The following is a 24741-nucleotide window of genomic DNA, read 5'->3' as shown; positions in this document are numbered from 1 at the left end:
GGCGAGTGACGGAAATACACGAGGGCGACAAGCTCAGAATAGGATTTGAACTGTCACTGTGAACTATTCAGGGTCATCCTTTTATGTTCGAATCTCGTCCTTTTCATCTTTCCTTTGGGGAAAGCGAGTAAAGAATCTGACTGACTGCAGGACAGTCTGATAGAGATGTACCGTGACGTGGTGTGTCGGCCGGACAAACTACAAATTCAAACGCGGATGGGAGGTGTTAGTCCGCGTTTAAACTTTCGGTCGGGCTCGTTAATCACTCTCTCGTTCGGTCGCCGATCTTGATCGGCGGAATCAGAAACTTCTCGGTGATTTGTCTTGCCATAACACGCCCGTGAGTGTCTTCCTCATTCCGCGCTGAATAGAGTAGAGTATATATATATATATATATATATATATATATATTTAGTTTAAAATAATGTATAGTATTGTGGACAGATCGCTGGCAGTTAACTTCCCGGCACAGAGACACCAAAAACCACTTGTATGCAGCCACAATAGCAGTTTCTCTGCCTCATCTTTTGTAGATTATTTTCCGCTTATTTTATTAATTAAAGCGGAAAAGTTTAGACGAAATCAAATAAAATAACAGTAGTTAATTAGTTAAAATTTATCTCGGCATACGATAAAAAATTAAAGTAAAATTTAGATCTAATTCATCTAGAATTGTAATATTCTAGACGCTTTCTAGACAGATGTGCGAACAAGCGATGTCTATAACGCATTAACAAATATAAGACAAAGTAGCACTTTAGTTCGTTTGGTAATTTTTCTATCGTTCCGAGTCATTAATTCTTTAATTTGTCTCGAATGATGGCCTTCTGGTGCGTATATAACTTCGCGGAATAATGGTAACAAAAGGAATAAACAAAAAAAAAAGACAATAATTAGCTGGTTTTATGTAAAAATTAGACAAAATCTAATCAAGACCAACCAATATTAAAATCAAAAGTAATAAACGGAAAAAGATATATTACAGAATGCATAAGAAGTTCAATTGGAAAATGTTATAAAAAATATAATTGCGTTATCGCGCGCGCGGACGTTCGCGCTTACAGACTCATTGGCCTTTATTTGATTTTCTGGAAAAGAGATTTAAAAGAAGGGCTTGTTGTGTGAAGCCCGCACGCGACCCGCGCGGAGGCAAGAAGCCGCGACTGACTCGGGCACGCTGCCGTAAATCTGCCGTGAAGTCGGCGCGCACTACCCTGGGAATTCTAATTCGAAATGACGGCGTCTTTTATTGGAAGGGCGACGCTCGTACGGAAATACCGGTCTCATTGTGCGCACGCGACGCCATGACCCGCTTCATCTCGGACAAATGGATCCGTCAGCATTCGCGATGCGCTCAGGATCGAAGCGTCGGGAATGAGATCAGATCCGAGGTCGACAACCCGTCGATCGTTGGCACGACGCGTCTCGTCTCCAGTCAATCTCGTTACACTAGTGACTTACTAGATGCATGAAAAGTGAACTACAAAAAAATCGACTTGGTGTCGTAAATTACTAGACACAAAAAAGAATCGATTGACAAAAATGACGATTGCGAGACGGTTTGCTGGTTGCAGGATTACTCTTTTTTCTTGTACTTTTTTTTATTAAAAAAGTGTCTAGTAATTGTTTTTTCCTCAAATTGCATACGTAATTAAGATGCATTAAAATGCATTTTTATATGGTTGTTAAATCTTTCATCTCTAAACTGCGCCAAAATAATCATGACAAAATATTTTACGATGAAGCAACAAATGACGAAATTGAATCAATCGAAATATATATTTATCATAAGATAATCAGACGCAACCAGATTACCCGTACAAAGACACAGTGTAGTTTTTGACCAGAAAGCCTAACCGGCTGAGCTTTGGACACGATTATTTTCGATGTAATAGCTACCGGCGTTTGTTTTCAGAACAAACAAGCTCCTGTCGTCTTACACACTGTTCGGTAAAACGGTAATGTCGCGGTTAGCCGAAGGGTTTATTTTCCTTAAGCGTTCGTAGTAATCATAGAGCATAATGACTTTCGCCAAGCCACGGTGACGATGATTTATTTCAGTTGTCGCGAGGCTGGGTTGATACTCACGGCAATTATAGCACGGCGTTACGAAGATATTAATTCTGTCGTGTTTAATTTCAAGCCGGTCATTTAATTAACACGATGGAATTCGTTACAAAAGACGCGAAGTAAGGAGAAGTGTGCCTAAAATTATCCAATGTGGGAAGAACACTGTCATATAATTTACCAAACTGCGTTATTTATCTGGCTGTGTTGTTTAGTATGTATCTCGTTCAAATATAACAAATAATTTCAAACCGTAATCATTAAAATATCCAACAAGAGAGCAATTTTATATACACGTGTTACGTAAAATCTTCAATAAGCATTTAATCTCTGTAATAAAGAGATCGTTAGTAACATAAAGTTTGCATCATAACAAATTATTCGTAAAATAATAAATGACTCATGAAAATTATTGAAAATTAATATCGTTATCTTCATAAATGTATATTATTTCTTTAAAGACAATATTAAAATATTTATAAAATAAAACTCTGAGATTGATAAATTATATTGCTTGTGCAACTCGGCAAGCAATTAAATTAATTATCTTAGCAAATCGCGCCAAGCGAGTTTTCTAGCTTTGAAACTGACGTTGACAGGTTTGAACTAACGAGTTCCCCTTAATTTATTTAACACTTATAGTCGCAACATTGGATCTATCGTAAGTGAAATTAATTAGACTTCTTGCGCCGAATGAATAAAGTTCTTTGCGTAACAAATTATTCGCGTGACTCGTAGAATCATTAAGTCAATATCGTTATCTTCATAAATGTAAATTACTTCTCTAAAGACAATATTGATATCTTTCAAATAAAACTTACAAATTGATAAATTATATTACTTGCGTAAACGCTATGAACTATTAAATTAAGTTAATCATTATCTCAGCAAACTAGTTTTCTAGCTTTCGAACTGACGTTCAAATTAACTAAATTCGATAGTTTACTCAGCATTTACAATCGTAACATTGAAACTTTTATTAGTAAGTGATATTAATTAGATCTCGCGCGTGCTCGAACGGGCATGCCATAACTTCTCCTGATACAAAATCGCTTATGCAACTCGAGAAATGATAAGCGCGACAGCATGTGCGATCTCTTGAGCAATCGCTTAATAATACCGCATCGCGCTTAAACGATTCCCTGAAGAGAATGTCGGTCGGTAGCCGCTCAAAGCTGTTTCGCAGAGAGAGAGATCCTACAACCTCGACGACACTTTGCTCGTTAACGGATATGTTCGTCTCTCGTGAACATCAGCGAACTCATAAATCTCCAACGGGGTGCATACTGATGTGTTCCGCGCTTGTGACTGGTACGTTTCGTGATACTGGTATTTCCGTATCCGGGATACTCGGTACATTTCGAGAGGCGTGAACAGTCGACTCATAACGCGCGCGTCGCATATCTCGTTGCAGTCTGATGCGTCGCGGTTCAGATGAGATCAACGCACCGTTTCGTCAACTCGCGCGACGATTGACCCTCTTACTCCCGGCATTCCTAATCGCCATATACTCCTTCCTCACTCGCAGTAAGGAATCGTACAGCATAGCGGGCACTCATGCCGTTCCCGTTTGACTTGTACAAAAGAAAACATCTTGCAGAGCATCAGTGATGTTTTGACAGTACTTCTGATAATTTAATAAAAAATATTGATTACATGGTACAAATATTTTGTTATTAAATTATGTAAGCAGATCTGTTTGTTTTCAACTGAGAATTGGAGATAATTAGTGATAATCGACGATAGCGGATTTTTACGAGTGAAAATGTAAATTTCTGCAGAAGATAATTTGAGAACCGCCGCTGTGTGTCATCATTCCAATGTCTAGACATGTTTTGACTTACAATTTAAGTCTTTTAAGTATTATTTGCAATCTTTTAAGCGGAATAGTAATAAGAGCATATTGTAACATTTCAAAATCAATTCATATATCTAATCTTTGTATCCAATCTTTTTATGGACAATAATTAAAGTGTTGCAAGAAATTTATTTACGGTATCATTGTCTTTGGATTTTGAATCTTTAAGAATGTTATAAATTTTTTCAAGGAAAGCATTTTATAGTGCAATGTTATAGTGCAAAGCATTTTATATGTCATGGTCTGATAATACATTTCTTTATATATCCCATTTTTTTATCCATTTCATGTTAAAGAAATGTCTCTTCGAAGAATCGAAAAGATCCTGGAATTAAACTCGTGATAACGCCAACTATTTCCGATTTTTCGCGTCATTTGTCCCGGACACTTGCTCCGTTCCGTTAGAGAAAAATCGCTGAATTGGACTTTAAAGTTTTATGCAACGGATCAATCTATTCCGCCTTGTCTCTATTTCACCACGCCTCGCGAAGCCGAGTTTATTCCGGTTTCGTTCTCGCATCAAGGGCATCTCGCATTCGCACATGTCTCGCGGGGCGTCGCAAACTTAAATCTCTCCACGGCAAAAGATTTATACTAGGATGCGACTACACCGGGCTTTCTTGTCTCGAGCATGAGATATATTTCGGTTCTCCTTTTACTGACAAGGTTAACCCCAGGTTGCAAGATCCGTCCCTAATTTATTCTTTTTTGCATTGATAATTTCGTAAGAAAATAGTTTAATCCTTGTATCGTCACTTCTGACTAGTCACAAAAGTTGCGGAAGCTGAATGATTGTATCGAACAAATTGTTTAATAGTAAAAATATTAGAATGATTTTAAAATTCAAGATGTATAATATATATATATTTTTTATAGTAATAAAATTTAAAAACGATTATTTAAACAATTAACACGTTGCTATAAATCGCAATAATTTAGTTCTCTGGAAATTCTGAAATTTCAATTACACTTATCTTGAAGGTATATATTTAGATTTATTGACTACTGCCAAAATTCGTCCAACGATACCGAATGATATATATGTCGCAATATCGTTGCATCAGCAATAATTAGCGTGAAAGTTTGTTAATTTGGAGGCTGCAATGTGCTAGAAAGTTATTAGCACAGAAATGTCTGCTAACGTCATCCTATGTGCAAAGTAATTACTCTGGAAATTTATAGAGTTGGCACAATTTCATAATATAAACTTCATCACGTGCAATGTGTGCGGCCGAAATAATAAATACATCGAAATTTATCCTAGTTGTAATAAGCAAGTCCGCGATTCTGTGAATATTGTGGTGCCAGCTATGCTGAAATTAATCATGCGAAGGTGATGATAACTTCACTTATTGTGTTTCATAGCGAATATTTTATCGTCATGTTTAACGCAGATACGAGATGTATAATTGGAGACAGTAAAGTAAAGAACTTCCGTTCGCGAAGAAAGTCGCACAAAAAACAGAAACACGGACCACTTTATAGATACAGTAAACGAGATGCATTAAAAAGTTCGCGAATTTCTTATGAATGAATGCATTAGGATGACAAAGCAAGACGTTTTCCGTCAAGCGCAGATGCTTCTCAGCGAGTGACATATATATACCTTCATTTGCGTGTACTTCTTTCTGACAAAAGAGAGGATCAATACGTGACTCTCTCGCGGATCTGTCGGTCCCAGAGGTTCAAGTTAAAAGATATAAGGTTTATTCAACGAGCGAGAGGAGATTTTGAAAAACAAGTATGCGTGTCCATTAAAATAAATCTTGCGCTCAGGATTCCCGCTTTTGTTTCGCTCTCCATTTCTCCGTTAAACGTAGAAGTTTCAATTCGCGCGACAAAAGCGAATGGGGTCTTACTATTGCTCGTGACAATGTTACCCGTTTATTTGGTCGTGTTGCCCCGGATACACGACCAAAGGTACCTCGTACGCGCGATGTAATAAAATCCCATCGACCAGACCACTTTCTCGAAACAAACTTGGCTTTGTTCGCCGACATCGACGACGACAACATCCTTTGTGCGCGACATTTATACACACGGAGAACGGAGAAACGAACGTCGGAGCCAATGACGGAGCCCGCCGAGGGTCGTCGTCGTCGTCGTTACCGTTGCCAAATCGGAATACCGGATCGTCGGTGACAGAAAATTAGAAGTAACGCGATCGGGGGGGAATTGATCGCGTCCGGCTGAACACTATTTCTGTGAGTATAATGTAACCGGACGACATAGGCAGCGCAGATTAATCGCAAATCTTAATCGCCCGGAGAATGGCGAAGATAGAAGCCTCACCATTGTATAATTATACAATGCTGCTCTCACGTACCGGTTGATTAAAATAAAAAGTTAAGGCAAGCCAGTTTATTTCGGGTTGCTGGTTGCTCCATTCGTTTTATTGGGAACTAGCGGTTTAATTAGCAACGATTACACTATGTCGGTGAGAATGTGGCATGACTCTTTCACCCACTTACATGCTTGCTAGATCATTGATTTCGAAGCTAAAGTTCAAGTTCCGAACACCTAAGTCATCTATTGCTCATTTTAAAATACGTAAATAAATGGCTTCATATTGATATCCGGTGTTTAAGCTGATTACGCGATCAGAATTTGATTTACGCCACTTTCACGCGCGGTAAAAGGCTCGACTGCCGGCGGCATTTGGATCGATACGCACGATGCCCACCATCTCGAACGTGCAAAAACGACGACGCGGCCGCTTCTCCTTCGCGGAAATGCAGGTTGCGGTTGTAACCGCGCGATATCGCCTCTAGACCTAATGAAACTTTCATCCGCGAGATGCGGATGCGAGGCTGAAAAGGTTAGAAGTATACAGCAATCGACCTGACCCATCTCCGATGCAATTAGTTCGGCAGACGGGTTTGTCGACGCGGATCCCGAAGGGGATTTCGCAATCGAGTTCCTTTCAACGATAAACAAGACAGTTCTCTATCCAGGAATTAATACGATCTATAAATAGTTCCAGTTTCTTGTAATTGTCTTCTTTTGTCGTTCGGATGGATATGTTGAAAGTGCTTTTGACGAGCCCCTTGATCTGAATTTTATCCATTTTTAGAACTTAATTACGAAAACGATATAAAGCACGTCAATAATGCAACATAAAACAATATATATAACCTTTTTATAAATGATATTCAAAAAAATGAAATTTAATTAATATAATTTAATTAATGTGTGTTGCGTCATAGCGAGTTAAGGGGAGCGTATATATTGTGCAAACAATTTCATTAAATTTAAAATGGAACTTTGTGCCATTAAATCTCTAAAAATTGATATTTGCTTGCAAGTAGAATACATACAAATTAGCGATAACATTACTTAACAACTTCTCCGATATGCGATCTTTCAAACAACTATTCTAGATTTACTCGCGGTTCATTCCGAATTCAGTTTCATAAGTTCTAAATGGAAACGACAACCCGAAAGATTAATCCCATGAGCGAGAACGACCGCGATGGGCGTGGTCAATATTATGAAGATACTTGTAGGACCAAGCTCTTAGTCTGAAAACGGCGCCAATTAGCGCGGAAATCCATCTCTCTAAGGACTCGGGGGATTTCGTGTAGTCGAAAGGGTACGCCGTCGATGGCGTCTGTTGGTGACGGAACGTCAGGCCGTGTCGTAATTGGGACAAATTCCTCGAGTGCCCTGCTCGCTTGTCGTTTCGACTGAAATCCTGTTTGTAAGGTTTGTACCTGGCACGCGATATTCCGGCAATTGCTTCCCGTTAATTGCTGCTCGCAGTAATACGTACGGAAGTCCTACGCGCGTTCACGCGTTAGCCAACTGTCGAACTTGCCACCCGAATATAACTCTCTTCATGTTTTAGGCCTCCAGGGTATTAGCGCAACTTCAAGTTGATTACATTAGTTCGCGATCTCAGCGCCGAAATTTAAAATGCGCAAGTTGGTAAACGATATCAGCGTGACTTAAATCTTTTTGTCTTTCAAATTAAAAATATAATGATAAAGATATTCTTTATTAAAGCAGGCATTTGAATTGCATGGATGCAAAGTTTCAAACTTAACTTCTTCATTATAAAGCTTAATTTCGTTAGGAAAATTAATAAATAAAAAATTAATTTTTGTATTCAAAGAACATATAAAATTAATGATATTATCTAAATGCTACTTTAATAATTTATTGCGACAAAAAGAGAGATTCAAATTTTTCGCGTGTCTGTTTAAGCATAATTGATGGATTAATTGTATATATAATTACTATTAATTATATATTACTATACAATACCGGAAAGCCCTTTTCTCTACTAATCTTGTTTCCTCTTAGCTACGGATCAATTTCAGCAACGGACTTTTTTATTTCACCGGCGTCTTACTCGCGGAAATAAACTCGCGTTGCTATATTGTCTTCGCGTAATTGCTATTTGACGCTCCAATTCGTGCGACCGCAGCATCCCCCCGGACGCGGAGGGCGATATCTCGAAAACGACGCTAATGCGCGAAGCGAGAAACGCCGAGCGCCACACGTGGGGCGTTGGTAATCTTCATTAACCGCGGTGGAAAGAAACGCGGTAATTAATGTCGCAAGATAACTAGAAATAATTTACGCGTCACGACCAAGCGGCGGCGTTGAGCCGCTAAACGGCCATTCTTTCGCAACGCGAAGGCCGCGCGCTGCTCTCGCGCATAATTCACGCCCTCGGTCGAGCGATTTAATCGTTGGTTAGTGAATCGTGATTCGCAAGAATGATTCGTGAGCATGAGTTCCCAACTCCGTTTCGCCTTTTGTTGCGCATACTCTTTCGTGAGACCGTGTGTCATCGGGATGGTGGGATATAGGATTAGTCTTATGGATAACGTTGGGAGAATGTAATACAGGCAACGAAATGAGCTGAAATATCACGTTACTCGCGAAGAGCGCTGGGTATCGAAGTAAATTATTTCGCTACAAATACGTGTTTCATTCAGCGTAATGTATGACGGAGTCCGCGTGCGGAGTCGCAATTCGTGGAATGTGTTGCCGCCGGGTTGATGTTCGCGATGGTGCGTCGCGACCCTGCTTTTGCCGCGTCAAAAATTCACTTAATACCCTTGTAACGCGATGTATTTTGAATACAGTCTCATTACGATGCATTCGCGTAATTTGCCGCTTCGGGATATTTTCATCGGGTACGTTTTCATCGGGTGGTCCAAATTATCACGCACTTCCATGTTCCATAACGCTCTCTCGTCGTCTCGTATTCCAGAGTGAATATAATAGATCTATTCGGATTCTGTGGTGAGTGAATGTCCGCGACGAATTCATGCGTATGACGGTCGAGCGATTTTCAAGCTCGAGGATCGTTCCCATCGCATTGTCGCGCGGTTTCGGTATCCGCCTCTCATTTCGAAAATCGTCGGATTTCAACGGATTCCCGATCGTAAGCTTTCCTTCGCACGAGCTATTTTTCGCCACCGCTTTTTCACGTGGTAAAAGCTTAACGTACAGAAAGCTATTCAACATTTAACATTTACAAAAGATTTAAAATTTACAAAAAGAGAAAAAAGATGTCTAAAGTTGGCCAGAAATGCAAACTATTTCACATTCTTAATATTCTCTTTAATTAAGAAAATAAAATATTTGAGAAAAAATGTTTTCTTCGAAGCTTGCGAGCAATAAAAGGCCGGGCATCGGCGAAACCCGGCGAAACCTTTTTGCGTCTGAATACCGTTTGATCCAATTAAGCTTTCCCCATCGTGAGCAACGAGGTACAGAAGCGGCACAAATAATGAACTGAAAAAGGGGAGAAATCGCGACATCTTCGGCGTCGGGAACGATCCTCCGTGCGTTTCGCACGTACGTAATGGACGTCGCTAATTGAATCGGATTCTGCAGGAAAAAGTCAGCTGAACATCATTGGCTTCTCTCTGTAGAATGCGATCCAATTGACGATTTGGGTACGAAAATCGAGCAAGTCCATCTCTTTTAACGAATACATTTTAACATTCAATAAACGCAGTTTGTCGCTTGCTCTCAGAAATCTGACAGTCTCCGAATAAATTTTGTTCACGTGAACATTTTTATCAAAAATTAATTAACTATGAAATATATGTCATTTCTAAAATTAAAAAATATGTTGCAAACGCAGTAGAATTAAAATTTCAAAATTATATTTTGAATATGTTAACGATATGTGTAATTAAAATTTGAAAGTATTCGTTGACTAAGGATTTAGAGAAACGTGTTGAATGATATCAAAAAATATCTTAGCGACGTTCGAAAAAGAGCGGGCTTGTCCGATTCTGCACTTTCATGCTGTCGATTGCTGAAACGCATGTCCGAGGGACGCGCAGGGAGTGGTGTATGTTATGAAGTTACACGTACATAACATCGAATAGAAGAAAATAAAAATAAAAAAAAAAGAACTGAGGGAGATGAAAGAGAGGCAGACTCACCCAGCGTCGGCGTTGTGTAGTCCCAGCTCTCGGCATCGTTCTTGTAGACGTTGAGCTTTGTTGGCTGAAAAAGATAACAGACAACGATAAATAAATACGGTTTCGAATATCGCAAGAAATCAATGCGTAAATTGGTTTTTTTGTTTCGTAAATCGGAAAAAATGTACCTCGATTGGAAACCCGCGATCGTACAAAAAAAGAAGATAGAAATGAAAAAATAAATTAAATGCAGTTACTAACTCGATTTTGTTAGTATAGTATTTCTTTTCGAAAATTTCGGTCACAGCAGTTATAGTCCACGAAAATTTTGTTTGCAAACAATGTCTTGTTAGAAAAAGCTGCATACGCAGCCGTACAATGTTGTTATTGAAAGTTTCATATCGAGTTTCCATTGAATTAGGAATAGCAAGTTATCCATAACTCAATATCGCAATTTTCGAAGGTACTGTGTAGCGCGTATCACATCCCCTTCGATTACAGCAACGAATAATCCGCGCTTGTTCTCAGTCGCCTAATGAATACTTCGGCGAATCTCCCGGGCATGCCAGATATAATTCGATTAGCTTAAGCGACGCAAATCCCCAGGTGTTAAATAGAGCAGCTCTCCTATATATATATATCTTTCTCTCTCCGCAGAGCCTCCGTGAAATTCCCCGAAACTATACAAGCGTAAATGATCGATCGTTTTGTCGGGATCGCCTCGCTCTCTCGTTAAAAGAATTCGCAATACGTTCGAGTATATCGTATAATACCGTTATATGCATATACGCGCGACTATATACGCAAAGCGCTTCTGGAGCGCTTTCCACGGTCGTAAAAATGTCACGCTGAATTCAGGCTGAATTACCGTCACGGTATATCTCGCCGTCGTCTACCGTGATAATAATTTCGCGAGTAAAACCCGGTAGGGAAAGTAAACCGGCGTAGACAGAGGAGAAACAGCGATCCAGCTTATAGCCGCGTTTACCATCCGCGCCGAGCGGAAAAAGTTAACGCCTGCCCAGTGCCCGCAATAAGTCGTCGCATTCTAGGCAGGCGCGCGCGGCGAACTTGGGACTCCGCCGCGCACTCGGGACACAAGCTTTTACAATTACATTTCTTGCCATTATAACCGCCATATAAAGTTACACGGTGACTTCGAATAATAACTTTGGAGCGTTACCTCGAAGAAGGCTGGTCACGTCACGGAAATATATCTTTGTCCCTCCGCGCTCGCTCAGTAAATTTGTTTTCTTATTTCTAGCCGTATCTGCGGTTCATCAATTTTTCCCGCGGACATCCTGAATTTTTAGATAAAATGCGCAAAACAAATAGAATGAGAAATAACCTCTAGGCGTACTTAATTTGATGCAAGATTGGAAGTACGATACAACGAGGTTAATTTTAATGGAAACAAATTGCCCTAATAAATACTTTTTTAGTTAGGAAATATTAAAATAAAAATCGCTCTATAAGAGACAAGAAAATCGTCACTTCGATTTTATTTAGGTATCACCTTTTTCTTGCAAAAATACTAAATGTAATTTAATCGAGTCTGGTTCAATATTTTAAAACAATTTTAAGCTCTCTTTCCCCTAACTCTTTTTAAAATTTAGGACAGTCAGAAGAATCAGTGCTATAGGGCAGAAAACCGAAAGAACAGAAGAGATTGTCAAACGCGGTCGCGAAAGTTTGCTCGCTTGCCGAGAAGCTAGACCTTTGTTACGAGAATTCACACCGTAAAAGATCAAGGAGAGCCTAGGAAATCAAACGACGTCGTCTTCGTGCAATTGCATTGGGAGGAATGATGCGCAATTCTGTTCGAGTTAATCACGTTTAAGAGTGAGCTAAGTATATGCGAACGCGCACATATTCATCGCGCGAAATACGCGCTAACAATAGCCGGGCCCGTTGTCTTGAGAGACATGTTAGTATAACTACTCCATTTTTGTCATGTTTTTATTAAGAGAAATCAAAAGAGAGATGGAGCTGCGAGAGCAAGACCTCGGCGAAAATCGCTCTTTTTCCAACGTCACCGACTAAATTACCCGGATATTTTTAAATTTCACAAAATATTTTTCTTCCGTGAACTTTCAGTCATCAGAGAAGATTCTTCCTCGAATATTAAACCTACCGATATTGATTCTCTCTCCATAATTGAAAATAATTCTTGCGCGTATTTTTACATTTTTAATAACAACAATTTATGACCTCTAAAAATTATATGATTTCAGTACCAGTATACGGTTAAATATATAATTTTATTTAAAGTTTATCTTTCCTCTCCTCTCTCTGTCCTCATAGAATAAAAAAAAAGAGAGGAAACATTTTCAATATATATTTCATTGTATGCCGCAGATATCCTTATTTCTCGTATTATATAGCAGGTTCTATTTCCGTGCAATCGATCGGCTCATCGCACGTGTAATTTCTGGGCAATCTTGCTGCAATTTACAGGGAGTTACAGTTACACGTGCGCTCCACACAGAGTAGACGCATATATATAGTACGCGGCAAATTTCTTTCTGGAAGACCAATGATTTTTCATATAAACACTGCACGTGCCGCTATTGTCGTATCATTAATATTAATTGGGGATTCTTCCGAGAAGGGAGGGAGAGCGAAAGAGAGGGGGACATACCGCTTAAGTTCGAGGAAGAAACTATTTTGTAGGTATAAGGATATTCGAAGGTTTGCGTGCGCGAGGAGGTATTCTCAAAGCCCTCTTCATGCCACGTTGAAATTTTCAAAAGCTTAGATTGCTAACCTACGGTGTTGAAGTCGCTTTGAAGTCGCCGTGAGAATTATTCAACAGGATACAACCCTGATGTAGCTGCTACCACCCTTATATTTTGGGCTTAATCATTTTCCCCCGGTGCGCATGCAATGCAGAAGGCTGACCTGCATCCTCCCGCGCGCCCGGAAGAGGGAAATTAGTTCCTCTTTATTACGCCGAGGTGAGGTAATGCCGTTTACTTCGCCTCGGTGTTAGCCGCCCCGGCATTAATCCATCGTAGAAAGTAACTTCGTATCTCTCTCTCTCTCTCTCTCTCTCTCCCCCCTCTCTCTCTCTCATTACGTCACTTGCAAGTAACTGCAAGAAATTGTCTGAAGGAAACGTTAACTTCTGTAAAAAAATGTATGCAAAATCATTCTGATGGAATTTCTTTTTAGGAATAATCACCGTCGATTTAGTATGTCTATGTACTTTATATTACGCGTACACTACGTATAAATTTATGCGCCATTATTAAATATATTTAAAAAATGTTCTCGAAAGAAATTCCAGGGTAATTTTTTGATGGCCACACTCAGATCTAACGCACAGCCCTTGCGTTTTCTCTCATCCGCGGCATTCATAATTCAGAAGAGGAACCGAACTCTTCTCTGGCGGATATATGCAGTAGCAAATGGGGCAGACTTTCTGCGTGCCGCAATTGCAGCACGACCGGGAAAATTATTAAAGCCGGAAGATAAGGCGGCGCTATATATATATATGTAGTAGCGCAGTTGAATAATTCAAGCGACTCGAAAACGCTAATTTCGCCGGCGGGAAAGAGAAAAAGAGAGAGAAGGAGAGATATTCGCCTCGTCGGAGCACCTCATTTCGTCTGACGACGGACGAGCCTTTTCTTATTGGATTTGGGACGTTGAGTTAAGCATTGAGAACTGTGGGCAGATTCAGTGCGCGAGTGCATTATAGTGCAGTCAGAACCGATTTAGAATTAGACTCGATGCTTCACGACGCGCCACGACAAATAATTATCCCAGTTTTTTTTAAATACAATTTATATCATAACAAAAATAATAATAGCGGCGTGTAACGATAACACTAACGCTAAAACGTATATACCAAAATAAATGTAAAGAAATATGTAATGCGATTGTATTTATGTGGAATTATTTACTCGAGAAGCCCGGCTAACAAATTCTACTTGGCCTCTTAAAAGTTTCAGCCAATCCTAAGAACAGCACTCGAACTCGAAGAAATGTAAACCCGCAATTGGTTTCTAGATTGCAGCAACGCGAAAAAGCTTTTCCAATTCACGTAAAATATCGTTTCGCGGGTCTATATACAGATTGTAGTGTATATAGTGAGTTATTTAGCTGGCCAATAATAAGATATTCTACAGGGTTTCTGTCGATCTTAGACTCAATGATAGTTTACTTAATCAATACCTGTCGACACAGCATATCGGAGCGCAAATACTTCGCAAACTGAGCGCGCACTTTATTATACGCTTGAATTAAAGCAAATTTCACCGTTTTTTTTCCAAGTTATAATTTCTGAAAGATTTAAAGACTGCATTAAAAAAAGTTGCAGCGTGATCGTCTTCCAAATGTCTACTATGAAAAAAAGTCCAGGATAATCTATATACCTATATAATTTCCTTTATAAACCTGCGAGATATAAAAATTTAAAATTTTAATTCTGTAAATGCTCTGGGAATGTCATGAAAATAACATAACGCTGAACATCACGAGATTACGCAGAAAAGAGATTGTGTATATATATATAAGCTAACAAAAAAATTAAAAAAATAAAAATAAAAATAAAAATAAACTGTATTAAAATTTTATTCCAGTTTAAAAGGAAAGCAAAGTAGTAACGCAGAGCTTTCACGACTGTCACGATAAAATTGCAAGTATCGCGTCTAGAATTTTTTCAAAACGCTTGAGTAGCGATAGCTGCTGAATAGCGAAAGCCTTTTCCGGAATTGAACGCCTTTCTCACAAAAAACTTCTTTTCATCTACGATTCCTTGAATAACACATCCCAAAATCGGGCCGATTTTCTCCGCTGCAATCTATGGAACGGCACCATTGGCTGGATTCATACCGCGGAACGGAAAACGCGGAAAGCATGGACCATTGTTTCGCACTGAACGTCGCTCTCGTAACGAGCCAACTGAACTCTTATTGATCCGCGAATCAGACGGCGCGTTACTGATTTATGATCGTTGGCGAGAGCAAAAACGGATCGCTCCGATGCCTCCATTCCCGTTCCCGTTGCACCTACGTATATTATAACCGCTCCTTTGACCCGCTTTCAACTCTTCGCTAAGACTTTCTCCCCAAAAAATACCCGGCGAAAAAGGTGAGAATACAAAATTCTCTCAAGAAAAATGTTTGAAATCTTCGTGTGAAAACAATTTCAAAAATCATATAATCGCCCAATTTTCTATCGCGATTGAATATAAAATATCCGCGATTGAAAATAATTTTGTATATTCTTTTCTCTTTGATGGAAACACTCGTAATGTAATAGAGAAAAAATGTACACAGAATTTTGGAAACATCTTGCAATTGAAACACATTGCATTCACAAAAAAATACATAACATGCATAAAAAAAGAAATAACATTTTGATTCGTATAATATAATTTGCTATTTTACGTACATTCGCTAGTTTAATAAAATCCTTACGTCGAGCATCGTCGCACTCTCTCGGCGCGTTTTCTCAGGACGGAATATTTTAAATTGTTCAACCGCTGCTATCGAATCTCACGCGCGAAACGTATGTACGTCGTGAATTGCCATGGGTGCGCATTTCCTTTTTTATTTCAGCCGTAAGCAGCGTGGAACGTGTGATGACCGTTTTGCACGTGCGGAAATGAGGGTGCCGGGAAAGAGGGGGAGAATTCGTGATTCCGTCGAATAATAAAGGAAGCGCCAAGTAAAGCCGCTTCGCGAAGACTCGCAAGCGTAATCTACCCCCGAGTTTTCGCAGCCGCGCGCCGAAGAACATAAAACGAACGCGCGCGAGTTGAGAGCCGAATGAACGAGTGGGGATTTCGTTGGCCGTTCGTTGATATAGTTGTCGTCATAAAACTCCGATAGCTTTTTTCAGTCCTTTACGATCTTGCCTTTATCTCTTTTTTGCGTTTTCCTGCGGAAAAATGCGTTCCACGACGCAGCGGGCGAAATAATTAACGTCGCGAATTAAACACCCCGCAATGATATTAACTTCTTTTTCTTGGCCTCGCCTTTGTACATTTCGTTAACGTGATCGTCCACAGTGCTCACGTTCTTCAGCTCTGCGTGTAATATTAAGAGAATCACGTGTAGTTCTGTAATATCAGTTTAGCAGAAAACGAACTCAATATAAAAGTATTTTGCGTTAAATAAAAGATTGCGAGAAATCTGAAACAAATAACAATAGCGATAAAGGAAAGCTACATAAAGTAAATGAACGATCACAGTTCCATAAACATCGTCCTAATAAACAATATTATTTATTAACCACGAGCACACTTACGATAGCGGCAGCGCGTATTTGCACGCGATAAAACGTCTAAGCGTGTCCATCACTCGAGTCTCGACAGTTTGGCAGGCTTGACGAGCGGCGATATATAAAATTCGCCTCTGATACCGCGTAGCGATGCGCTTTTATCTCTCCCCTGTGAGTCGCTTCGATAGAAAAAGCCAGAAAAAAAAAGAGGAAAGAGAAAGAGAGAGGGAAAGAAAGAGAAAGCGATTGGAAACGTACGAGCTGCCCCTTTTGTTCCGCAAACTTTTCCGCGACGAGCGCTTTTTCTTTTTTCTTTATATCGGGTGCAACGTCATCGATGTCGAAGATTTGTTCGCGGCAAAAGAATAATCATAAATCGAGGTCTATGATCAGCACGAATTCATTTATCATACAAACCATAAAATATCCCAAATGTATAAAAAATATCTGAAAGTAAAAAAGGCTCCCCCAACGTTGAGAATAATCTTTACCATGTATCAACAAATTTTGGCGTGCCTGCTTTTTATAGGTATACATTAAAGTAAAATATTTCCCTCGGTCTGGCACAACGACATATATATAATCGCCACAAATCTTAAACGCGCAATTGATTCAAATAGTAATTACCACGCAGCCTCTCGTAATTGTCACGTGCATACAGGGCTGCTGCCCTCGAACTCTATTTCTGATTCGGAGTCGTAAATATGGCACGCGTCACATATTTCTCGTAGCGTGCGATTTAACGTCTAATTTCGGTTGTCATCAGCACCAAAAGTCCAGCGGGACACGCAAAAAAGGAATTTATACCCGCTATTATCGCGCCTCTTAAGTACCTGTGACGCCAGCACACGCGTACATCTCATGCCCACTTACTTATACTTTACTATTTCAGTGTTCGGCCCTTGCGGATCTCTCAAATTGACTCTCAAACTGCAAACTGCCTGTTAAAAAGCACACCTTAAAGTTAAATAAAAAATAAAACTCTGTCGTCTATGTCCCTGAAGCTATAAACTCGTGAAAAGTCATTCATTTTCGACGGCTTATGACCCGAAAGCCATCGAAATTTCTATTAAAGAACGAGCGATTTTATATTAGGAAAAATTTCGCTATTTATTGCTAAGATTTACTGCCCGATTAACGTTCATTTTCTCAGCTTGAGGTATAATATATCGTATTCTTGCTTCATTTCGGCGACAAGAATGAGACGCGCGTTCCCGTAAACGACACGGAAATCATTTTCGCAATTTTAAGACGCACTCCGCGCCAACTCTCGGAAATCACCCGGCCGCGTTGTCAGTCCTGTCGAATTTGTCACGCCCGCGGCCAATTTTCGCATCAGCCAACGCTCGCCAATGCACTTTTGAGCAATGCGGGATGACTCACGTCAACCGTGATTCAACGGGCACGCGTGTATCCGCGAAAATTAAGTCGCCCACGTAGAAACGCGCGCGCGAATCCCGAAATCTGTCGAAATCGCGGCCAGATTTATTTCAACGCGTCCATCGTCGCTGTCAAAATCGTCATATCGTCCTTATCGTGCACAATGAATGAAACCGATGAAACGGAACCGACTGCAAATGCGAATAAAGACGAGCTGTATGTTCAGGCATAACGCACAGATAAAATAATTGTACGCATATTTATATCTATATATACTTAACTACATTATTTTTATATTTTATTAATATCGCGATCAAAATAACTCCGAATGCGTGAATTTAAGATAAAAAATCTTTTCGCAAAACGTGCCAAATTTTCGCGTTTGCATGCGAAAAATCTTATTTCCTATCGATGATGGAGTAGCAGCGGCGCAAATTTCGATGCAGCTACAATCTCGATCGAATATTAATATCACTCGCGATCTTTCGTTCCAATATTGGGCATATCTATTGGAAATCGGTATTCACGCTGGCGCTGAATAAAGAGAGTGAATCAAAATGAGATATTTAGACTGCTCCATATATGCGTTTTGAAACTATAAGCTCAACTCCCACGTAACTTTTGATGAAAGGTTTTCCGGGGATATCCGGCGCGGATTACAATACATGTTTTATGGAGAAATGATAATCAGTTGTATTAAATTCTCATCTCGCATTGACGTCCGCCTGCATCAAAGCTGCAAATGTGATTTATTGCTAAAAGCGATAGATACCGTCGTGAACGGTACGTGGGCCGCGTTATTTCGGTTAACGGCTTGCGAATTAACGGCAGCCGTATTAATTACTACAATTTCTGTCCATCCCCCGCGGCGACGTTGCTATACGTAATACGTTACGTCTATATTGCGTGCTGTCCGTCGCTTGTCATAATGGACCGGCGAAATGGAGTGCGGTACGGTCGGTAATTAGCAAACTCTTAAATTTGCATATCAGGGAAAATGACGGAGCCTTGAGACAGCGTATTGCATTCAGCTATGGTGTTCCGAGGATATTGATATGCATGTAATAATGTAGAGCATCGTAAAATGGGTGTTCCAATTAATGATTGATGTAATACGGTCTGCATTTGTATAACAATAGGTAACTACATTCTACAAACCCCTCTTATTCTATTTTATCTTGTCTTAATTAACGGAATATATTATCGATATTATACTGCATTGTGTCGTAATTAAATAAATGGAGGAAAACTGAAGATGCAGTAAAGCTATATTGAATTTTGTTTTAATAGAAAAGAAATGAAAAGAATTTACCAAAACAATTTTTAAAATTAATTTAACAAAATAAAATTGACACCCACATAAAACGTTACTATTCTCCCGAAACAAATAGAAAAAGTTAAATTGTTATACTGTCGCTTCATTAAATCCACTCGCTCGTTTTGTGCGTGGGTTTATTTTGCATGGAATTTCTTTCGCCTGCATATTTTAAACTTAATCTAAACGTTCACACACAAGGTACACGTACATTTGCGCGGGGCTATACTACATGTGCGGTATATCTGCATGTAAATATTCATATACATTTATTTATAAGAACGTACGCGCGTGGGATGCGAGTAATGCGGTCTGCGAATAATGCGATATGTAAATGCTTAAACATTTACCGCGGGTATACACAAAGGGCGATGTCTTCGTTACAATCTCCATTTATGGGACATCGGAAAATTTCGCAACAATGTTCGGTAATTGCCAGTCGCACCATCGCTAGAACTTCATTGGAAACGGCGAAATTCTCGCCCACGTTCTATACAATTCGAAGAATTCCGGAAATTTCGAGTAAAAGGATTCGCGATAAAATATAGTAATTTGGAATCCAACAATTTCAACTGCGTATACTACAAGCTAAATTAAAAAGTTTAAATCAAATATCAATAAATGTGGAATTGTTTACCATTAATTAATAAAAACGAGAAATAATCAACGCGATATATAATACAGAATCAAAATTATTAAAAATATTTTAAATTATTAAAAAATCATAAATATTATATATCAAGATATAAAAAATTTATATTTACTTTATCAATATTTCGTCAAATCATATTGACGTTTCATTATAGAATTGATCTTGATTTTCAATTAATAATTTTCGTCTCGTGGTTAATAAAAATTAGAAAATCTATTCCAAAATTTTATATGCTGTGCTTATTACCAATAAAATTGCAAACTCGAATATAACGTTCAGTGCCATTGCATCGAACGGATATATATTGGAATTCCAATGACCAGACTAACTTCTAAATAAACCACTGCTCGTAACTATCTAATTACAAACGTTAACTCGAAAACGTCAATGCATCGCGTTCGTTGCGCCGTGCATGTAGAGCGGCATTCCAAAGCTCTGATCTGCGATTAACTGTCACAGCTGATAGCTACGGCCGCACTGCATTAATCACGATGTTGAGATGGTGCCAGAATCACCGAGAGCCGAGCGAAAGGCTCCGTAAACAAGAAAATTTGAAGAATAAATATAAACCGCGCTAAAGAAACGGCTCTTCCGTCAATTTACTTTGTTATTACACACACACACGCTCCCTACGAAATGTGCAAAATCAAGCATAATCTCGGTTAAATAGCGATAAATTTACTCCTGCCTACATTTACTCTAGATAGACCTGGCATCTATATTTGTAATACTTCTTTTTACAAATTATCTGAGAAACGTTCTCTTATTGCATACCGAAATTTACCTGTCATCAACAGATGTTGACTGTATCTTACGCTATAACATCGTCGGAGCCGGTTTAAAACCACTGGCTATCGATGTTCGTTAGTATCGTTATAACGTGAATTTACGGTCACGTTAAATGTACTCCATCTCTCGCGGGTGTAATACCATCGAAATTTATGCTACGCAACGTTTTAGCGACGTTTACGAGATATAAACGAATTTGCGTTTGGATCAGACACATTGCAGCGTTGCGGCGGGCGTCTCGCGATAATTTACACAAAGTTGAAAGACGTCTCTTTCAAAACAATCGCGAGAAAGAATACGTTGTTCGTTTTTATCATTGCAATCTTTCTCCTTTTGGCTTTTTCTTCTAATTTATGCCGACTACTGCTGTCAACCGACGGTTGAAAATACCATACAGAGTATAATGCTTCTTCTCTTATTCAGCGCAATTTCAATTTCGATTCAAATCTTAATAAGCTCATACATATGCGGAGCGTTTCTGCATCGACCAAACTTCCGTCAGATTCGCCAATTTAGAGTCAATTTTTCTCTCTAATAAGAATTTCATAGAATCTTTTTTCGCAACTTCTTTTAGCTTTCCGTGGCTAATTTTAAAATTTATCTTATCTGTTCTCCACGAAGTTTGGATGACTTCACTAATGAAGGAAGAGACGAAAAGACGCTATTCGCCAGACGGAGGACGCACGTGGCCGAGGCCGGGTACTCGCCGGAGTACCTTCGGAGGTAAGGGAGGTAAGAATATGCTAACGAAGCACGTCGTCGAACAAATGTCTATTTCTGAAACAAGCGTGAAACATGGCGCGAGAGCGAAGCAACCAACGTTTGCTCGCGAGAATCTTCTCATCGAGCACGCATTTACCGAACATTTTCGGGTCACGCGCCTGTAACTACCTCGAAGACTTCGTAGCTCGCCCGCTTCGACGTCGCGCTCGCAAATAAAATCAGTTCCGCCTCTCGAGACTGACTCGGGGCGCCAATTACGACGAAGCCATATAACTCGAGCACACTCGGGCGTAATTGTTAGAAAAACTCGTCTCGTCAAAATGATTGGTTTATATCAACGTTGCCCTCATGGCATTCTGCCGTTGATTGCCGCGATGAAGATAGACTGATAACTTATTCGAATCGTTTGTGATAATTGTTAAATAAAAATTTAATTAACCTATTGCAGCCAGGAAATTTTCCACGGCGTTAACTATTCTAAGTGCACGGTGCACGCGCGAGTTTATTTGAGATTAACGCGAGGCAAATTGACTCGGCGCGGCGCGGCGGCACGAAACGCGTATCAAGTAATCTGAATACTTTTTGTGTGTGTTGCTACGTATTTCATTACCGTACTTTCAGAAAAAATCTTGATTTTGTATAATAATATTATAAATCAAACCGAATCAGGAACTTTTACTATACGCCTATAATACTATAATCAATTTTAATTAAATATAAGTAAGTGTAATAAAGCTTAATTAAAAGGAATTCGATATTAGTCTGTTGCATATTCCAATACAAGTCATGTAGTTGAGTAAATATTGAGTAGATATGTAAAATGTATAACTCTGATTTCTACATTCCAATATTTGCATTTGCTTCACGTGGGTGTTTTGTCCAGCATATAACTCAGATCAACTTTTGTGTCGTAGATTAAAATAGAAATGTCAATCTATCGACATTTAATTTGTTAATAAATATTGTACGAGCAATAAACAGAATTTATATAGTTATATAAAGAGTTAATAAAATTTTATGTATACCTATTTCGATGCAGTACGTCCGGTACAAAGTTTCTTTTACCTGCTTTACGTATTTTGATATCTCTTACGCCCGAGAGAGTATATTATCGAATCGCAAAGTGGTTTCCAATTCAAATTACAAAGGTGAAACTCAAACCAATGCCGCCCACGCGTTCAGATTCTATAAATTGCGCACTTCCTTTTTCCTCTTCCTATGTAAAACCACCGCTTCTTTCGTGTAAACATAAATGGGCGCGCGGGTGGAGTAGCACAAGGAGGAGGGACAAGGAAGGAGTAAGGGGGACCAAAAGAGTTATGGGTCGTTAGCGAACTTTAGTGATCCGCGAACGTTTTCGGCCACGTCCAGCACCACGCGCGTGTGCACGCGATGATGTTTAAAGCATCTGGCGATATTGCCGATGCAACGATGATTCGGCTTCACTTTGTGGCAGTTAAACAAACTTTCTCAAAAGTTTAAAATTAATAGTGGTGGCAGTAATTGCTATTTCAACTTAAAAGACTGATGATATTGCAAAATATTGTTGAAATTTAATCTAAAAATTAGAATTTCCCATAATTTTGTTAGACTATCCGTGATTGATTGCTACACATTTTACGACAGTTCAGATAAATCCCTACGGCAAAACGATAAAAAAAAAAACGATACAACTCGTAGCGTCTCGAATTTACGCAATAATATATGTAAACTGTCTGTTTTATGTTCGAAAAAGTCTTAGTTAATCTATAAAAAGAATTTTTACGAGCTTTTTTATTAGATAAATAGAAAGATAACTCTTAATCCCCCGTGGGGTTGCAAGAACTTCCGCTTACACGAGCATTTTTATCATATAATGTATCTCTTAAAATGAGTCCTCATTTCGTATTAATAGCCCTGCCTTCAGAAACAAAGTATTAGTGAAAAAAACATAAAACTATTTTAGATTAACACATGCGTTTTATCCATCAGAATATAACGCTGCAGAAAAGTTTAACGTCATCGTCTCCGCACTCCCTCTATCTCGTGCTCCAAAATTCGATCGAGTTACTACTTTCGAAATTGGCATTTAAATAAATTTAAAGTACATGGCGTAAAATTAAAAATACTAACACCATTTCGCACAATTATACACAAATGTTTTTCCCTCCCGATCCCGCGGAAATGTATTTCTTACCCGGAACGACGAGATAGCTGAAGTGCAAACCTGCTTACGCGATGAAATAGTATTTTTCGCCGCGCGAACAGTTCCTCGCCCTTAAACGCAAGCGAGATATTTCAAAGATGCATCTCGCGCAGTTGTGGCGCGACGTTTCTGCGCTAAAGCACGTTCCAGCCGGTCGTATCAGCACGAAAGACGGTATCTATCCTCGCGAAGCAATGAAATTTACTACGTCGATCTTGCCGGCGCCACCCTGGGCGCATGTCGGGTGTAGAAACTATGAGCCGAGGCACGCAGTGAATTGTAAAAACGTGATATAGAAAATATCCGGCAGAGCGTACGTTATACATGAATTTAAATATATAAGCCAGACTTATCTTTCGATTATTGTTATAAATGTCCGTCCCGCGATAGAAAATTATATTGTAAGGCCGGAAATTAATAATGCCGAAGATAATTCCGTTTCTATCGTTCCAAAATATTTTGCTTCGCGCGTCGCGATTCAACAGTGGTTATTAATTGCGACGCGATCGACCGGAAATTGAAACGCGTCGTGTTGCAGCGGCGCGATGAGAATCATTCATAATTGCGCTACATCGCGTTTATTTACGGGCCATGCATGTTGCAGTAAACGTGGTTTAAACTTTTTCATGCGTCCCGCGTTGCCTCTCAAATCGGAAAATTAACAACGTCAATATTTATTAATGTAACATTGTCCCTTTTTATCGCTCCGACACGTGAATCAACAATAAAATTCTGTATTTCAATCAATTTCGATCGGATTTTAGCATTCGTATTTCCGACTTACTAAACTATTCTTCTTACTTGTCAGTCGTAATCTCGAACTGGGAGAGCTATAGGCTCCTTGACAACTTTGACAGTGCGGTAGTCAGCTATAAGGAAAATCACCGTGACCCGAGCCGGCGCAGCCAAGGAAATTAATTATCCGATGCGGCACCGACATTATCGGTCGAAATCGAAGACTGCGAATCTTCGTTAGAGCCATTGTGACTGCTATGTAGGTTAATCACTTCGCGAAATTCGCCGCAAGACGTTACCTCCCCCGTCACGTCATCCATCGCCGACGGCGAATTTCGGCCACTAGTTGCTGGCGAAATCCAATTCACGTCCGCCTGTCACGCCGGCAGTCGAGCGTTCGTCGTGATCTTTTTT

At 39.5% G+C, this 24741-nt stretch overlaps 1 protein-coding gene across 4 annotated transcripts in view; it reads right to left on the bottom strand.

The window, feature by feature from the left end:
* Positions 1 to 24741, bottom strand: part of Sm (heterogeneous nuclear ribonucleoprotein L) — a 157435-nt gene that overhangs the window by 49356 nt on the left and 83338 nt on the right. For all 4 annotated transcript variants that reach the window (XM_077405518.1, XM_077405517.1, XM_077405516.1 and 1 more), the window contains exon 6: positions 10339 to 10402. In XM_077405518.1, the coding sequence (XP_077261644.1) occupies positions 10339 to 10402 (64 nt within the window). The remainder of the gene's footprint in view (positions 1 to 10338; positions 10403 to 24741) is intronic.

This window comes from Temnothorax americanus, unplaced genomic scaffold (genome assembly GCF_048541705.1).
Source record: "Temnothorax americanus isolate GAGA-0224 unplaced genomic scaffold, ASM4854170v1 Scaffold2, whole genome shotgun sequence".
Lineage (NCBI taxonomy): Eukaryota > Metazoa > Arthropoda > Insecta > Hymenoptera > Formicidae > Temnothorax > Temnothorax americanus.
This window is presented reverse-complemented; position numbering and strand designations above follow the sequence as displayed.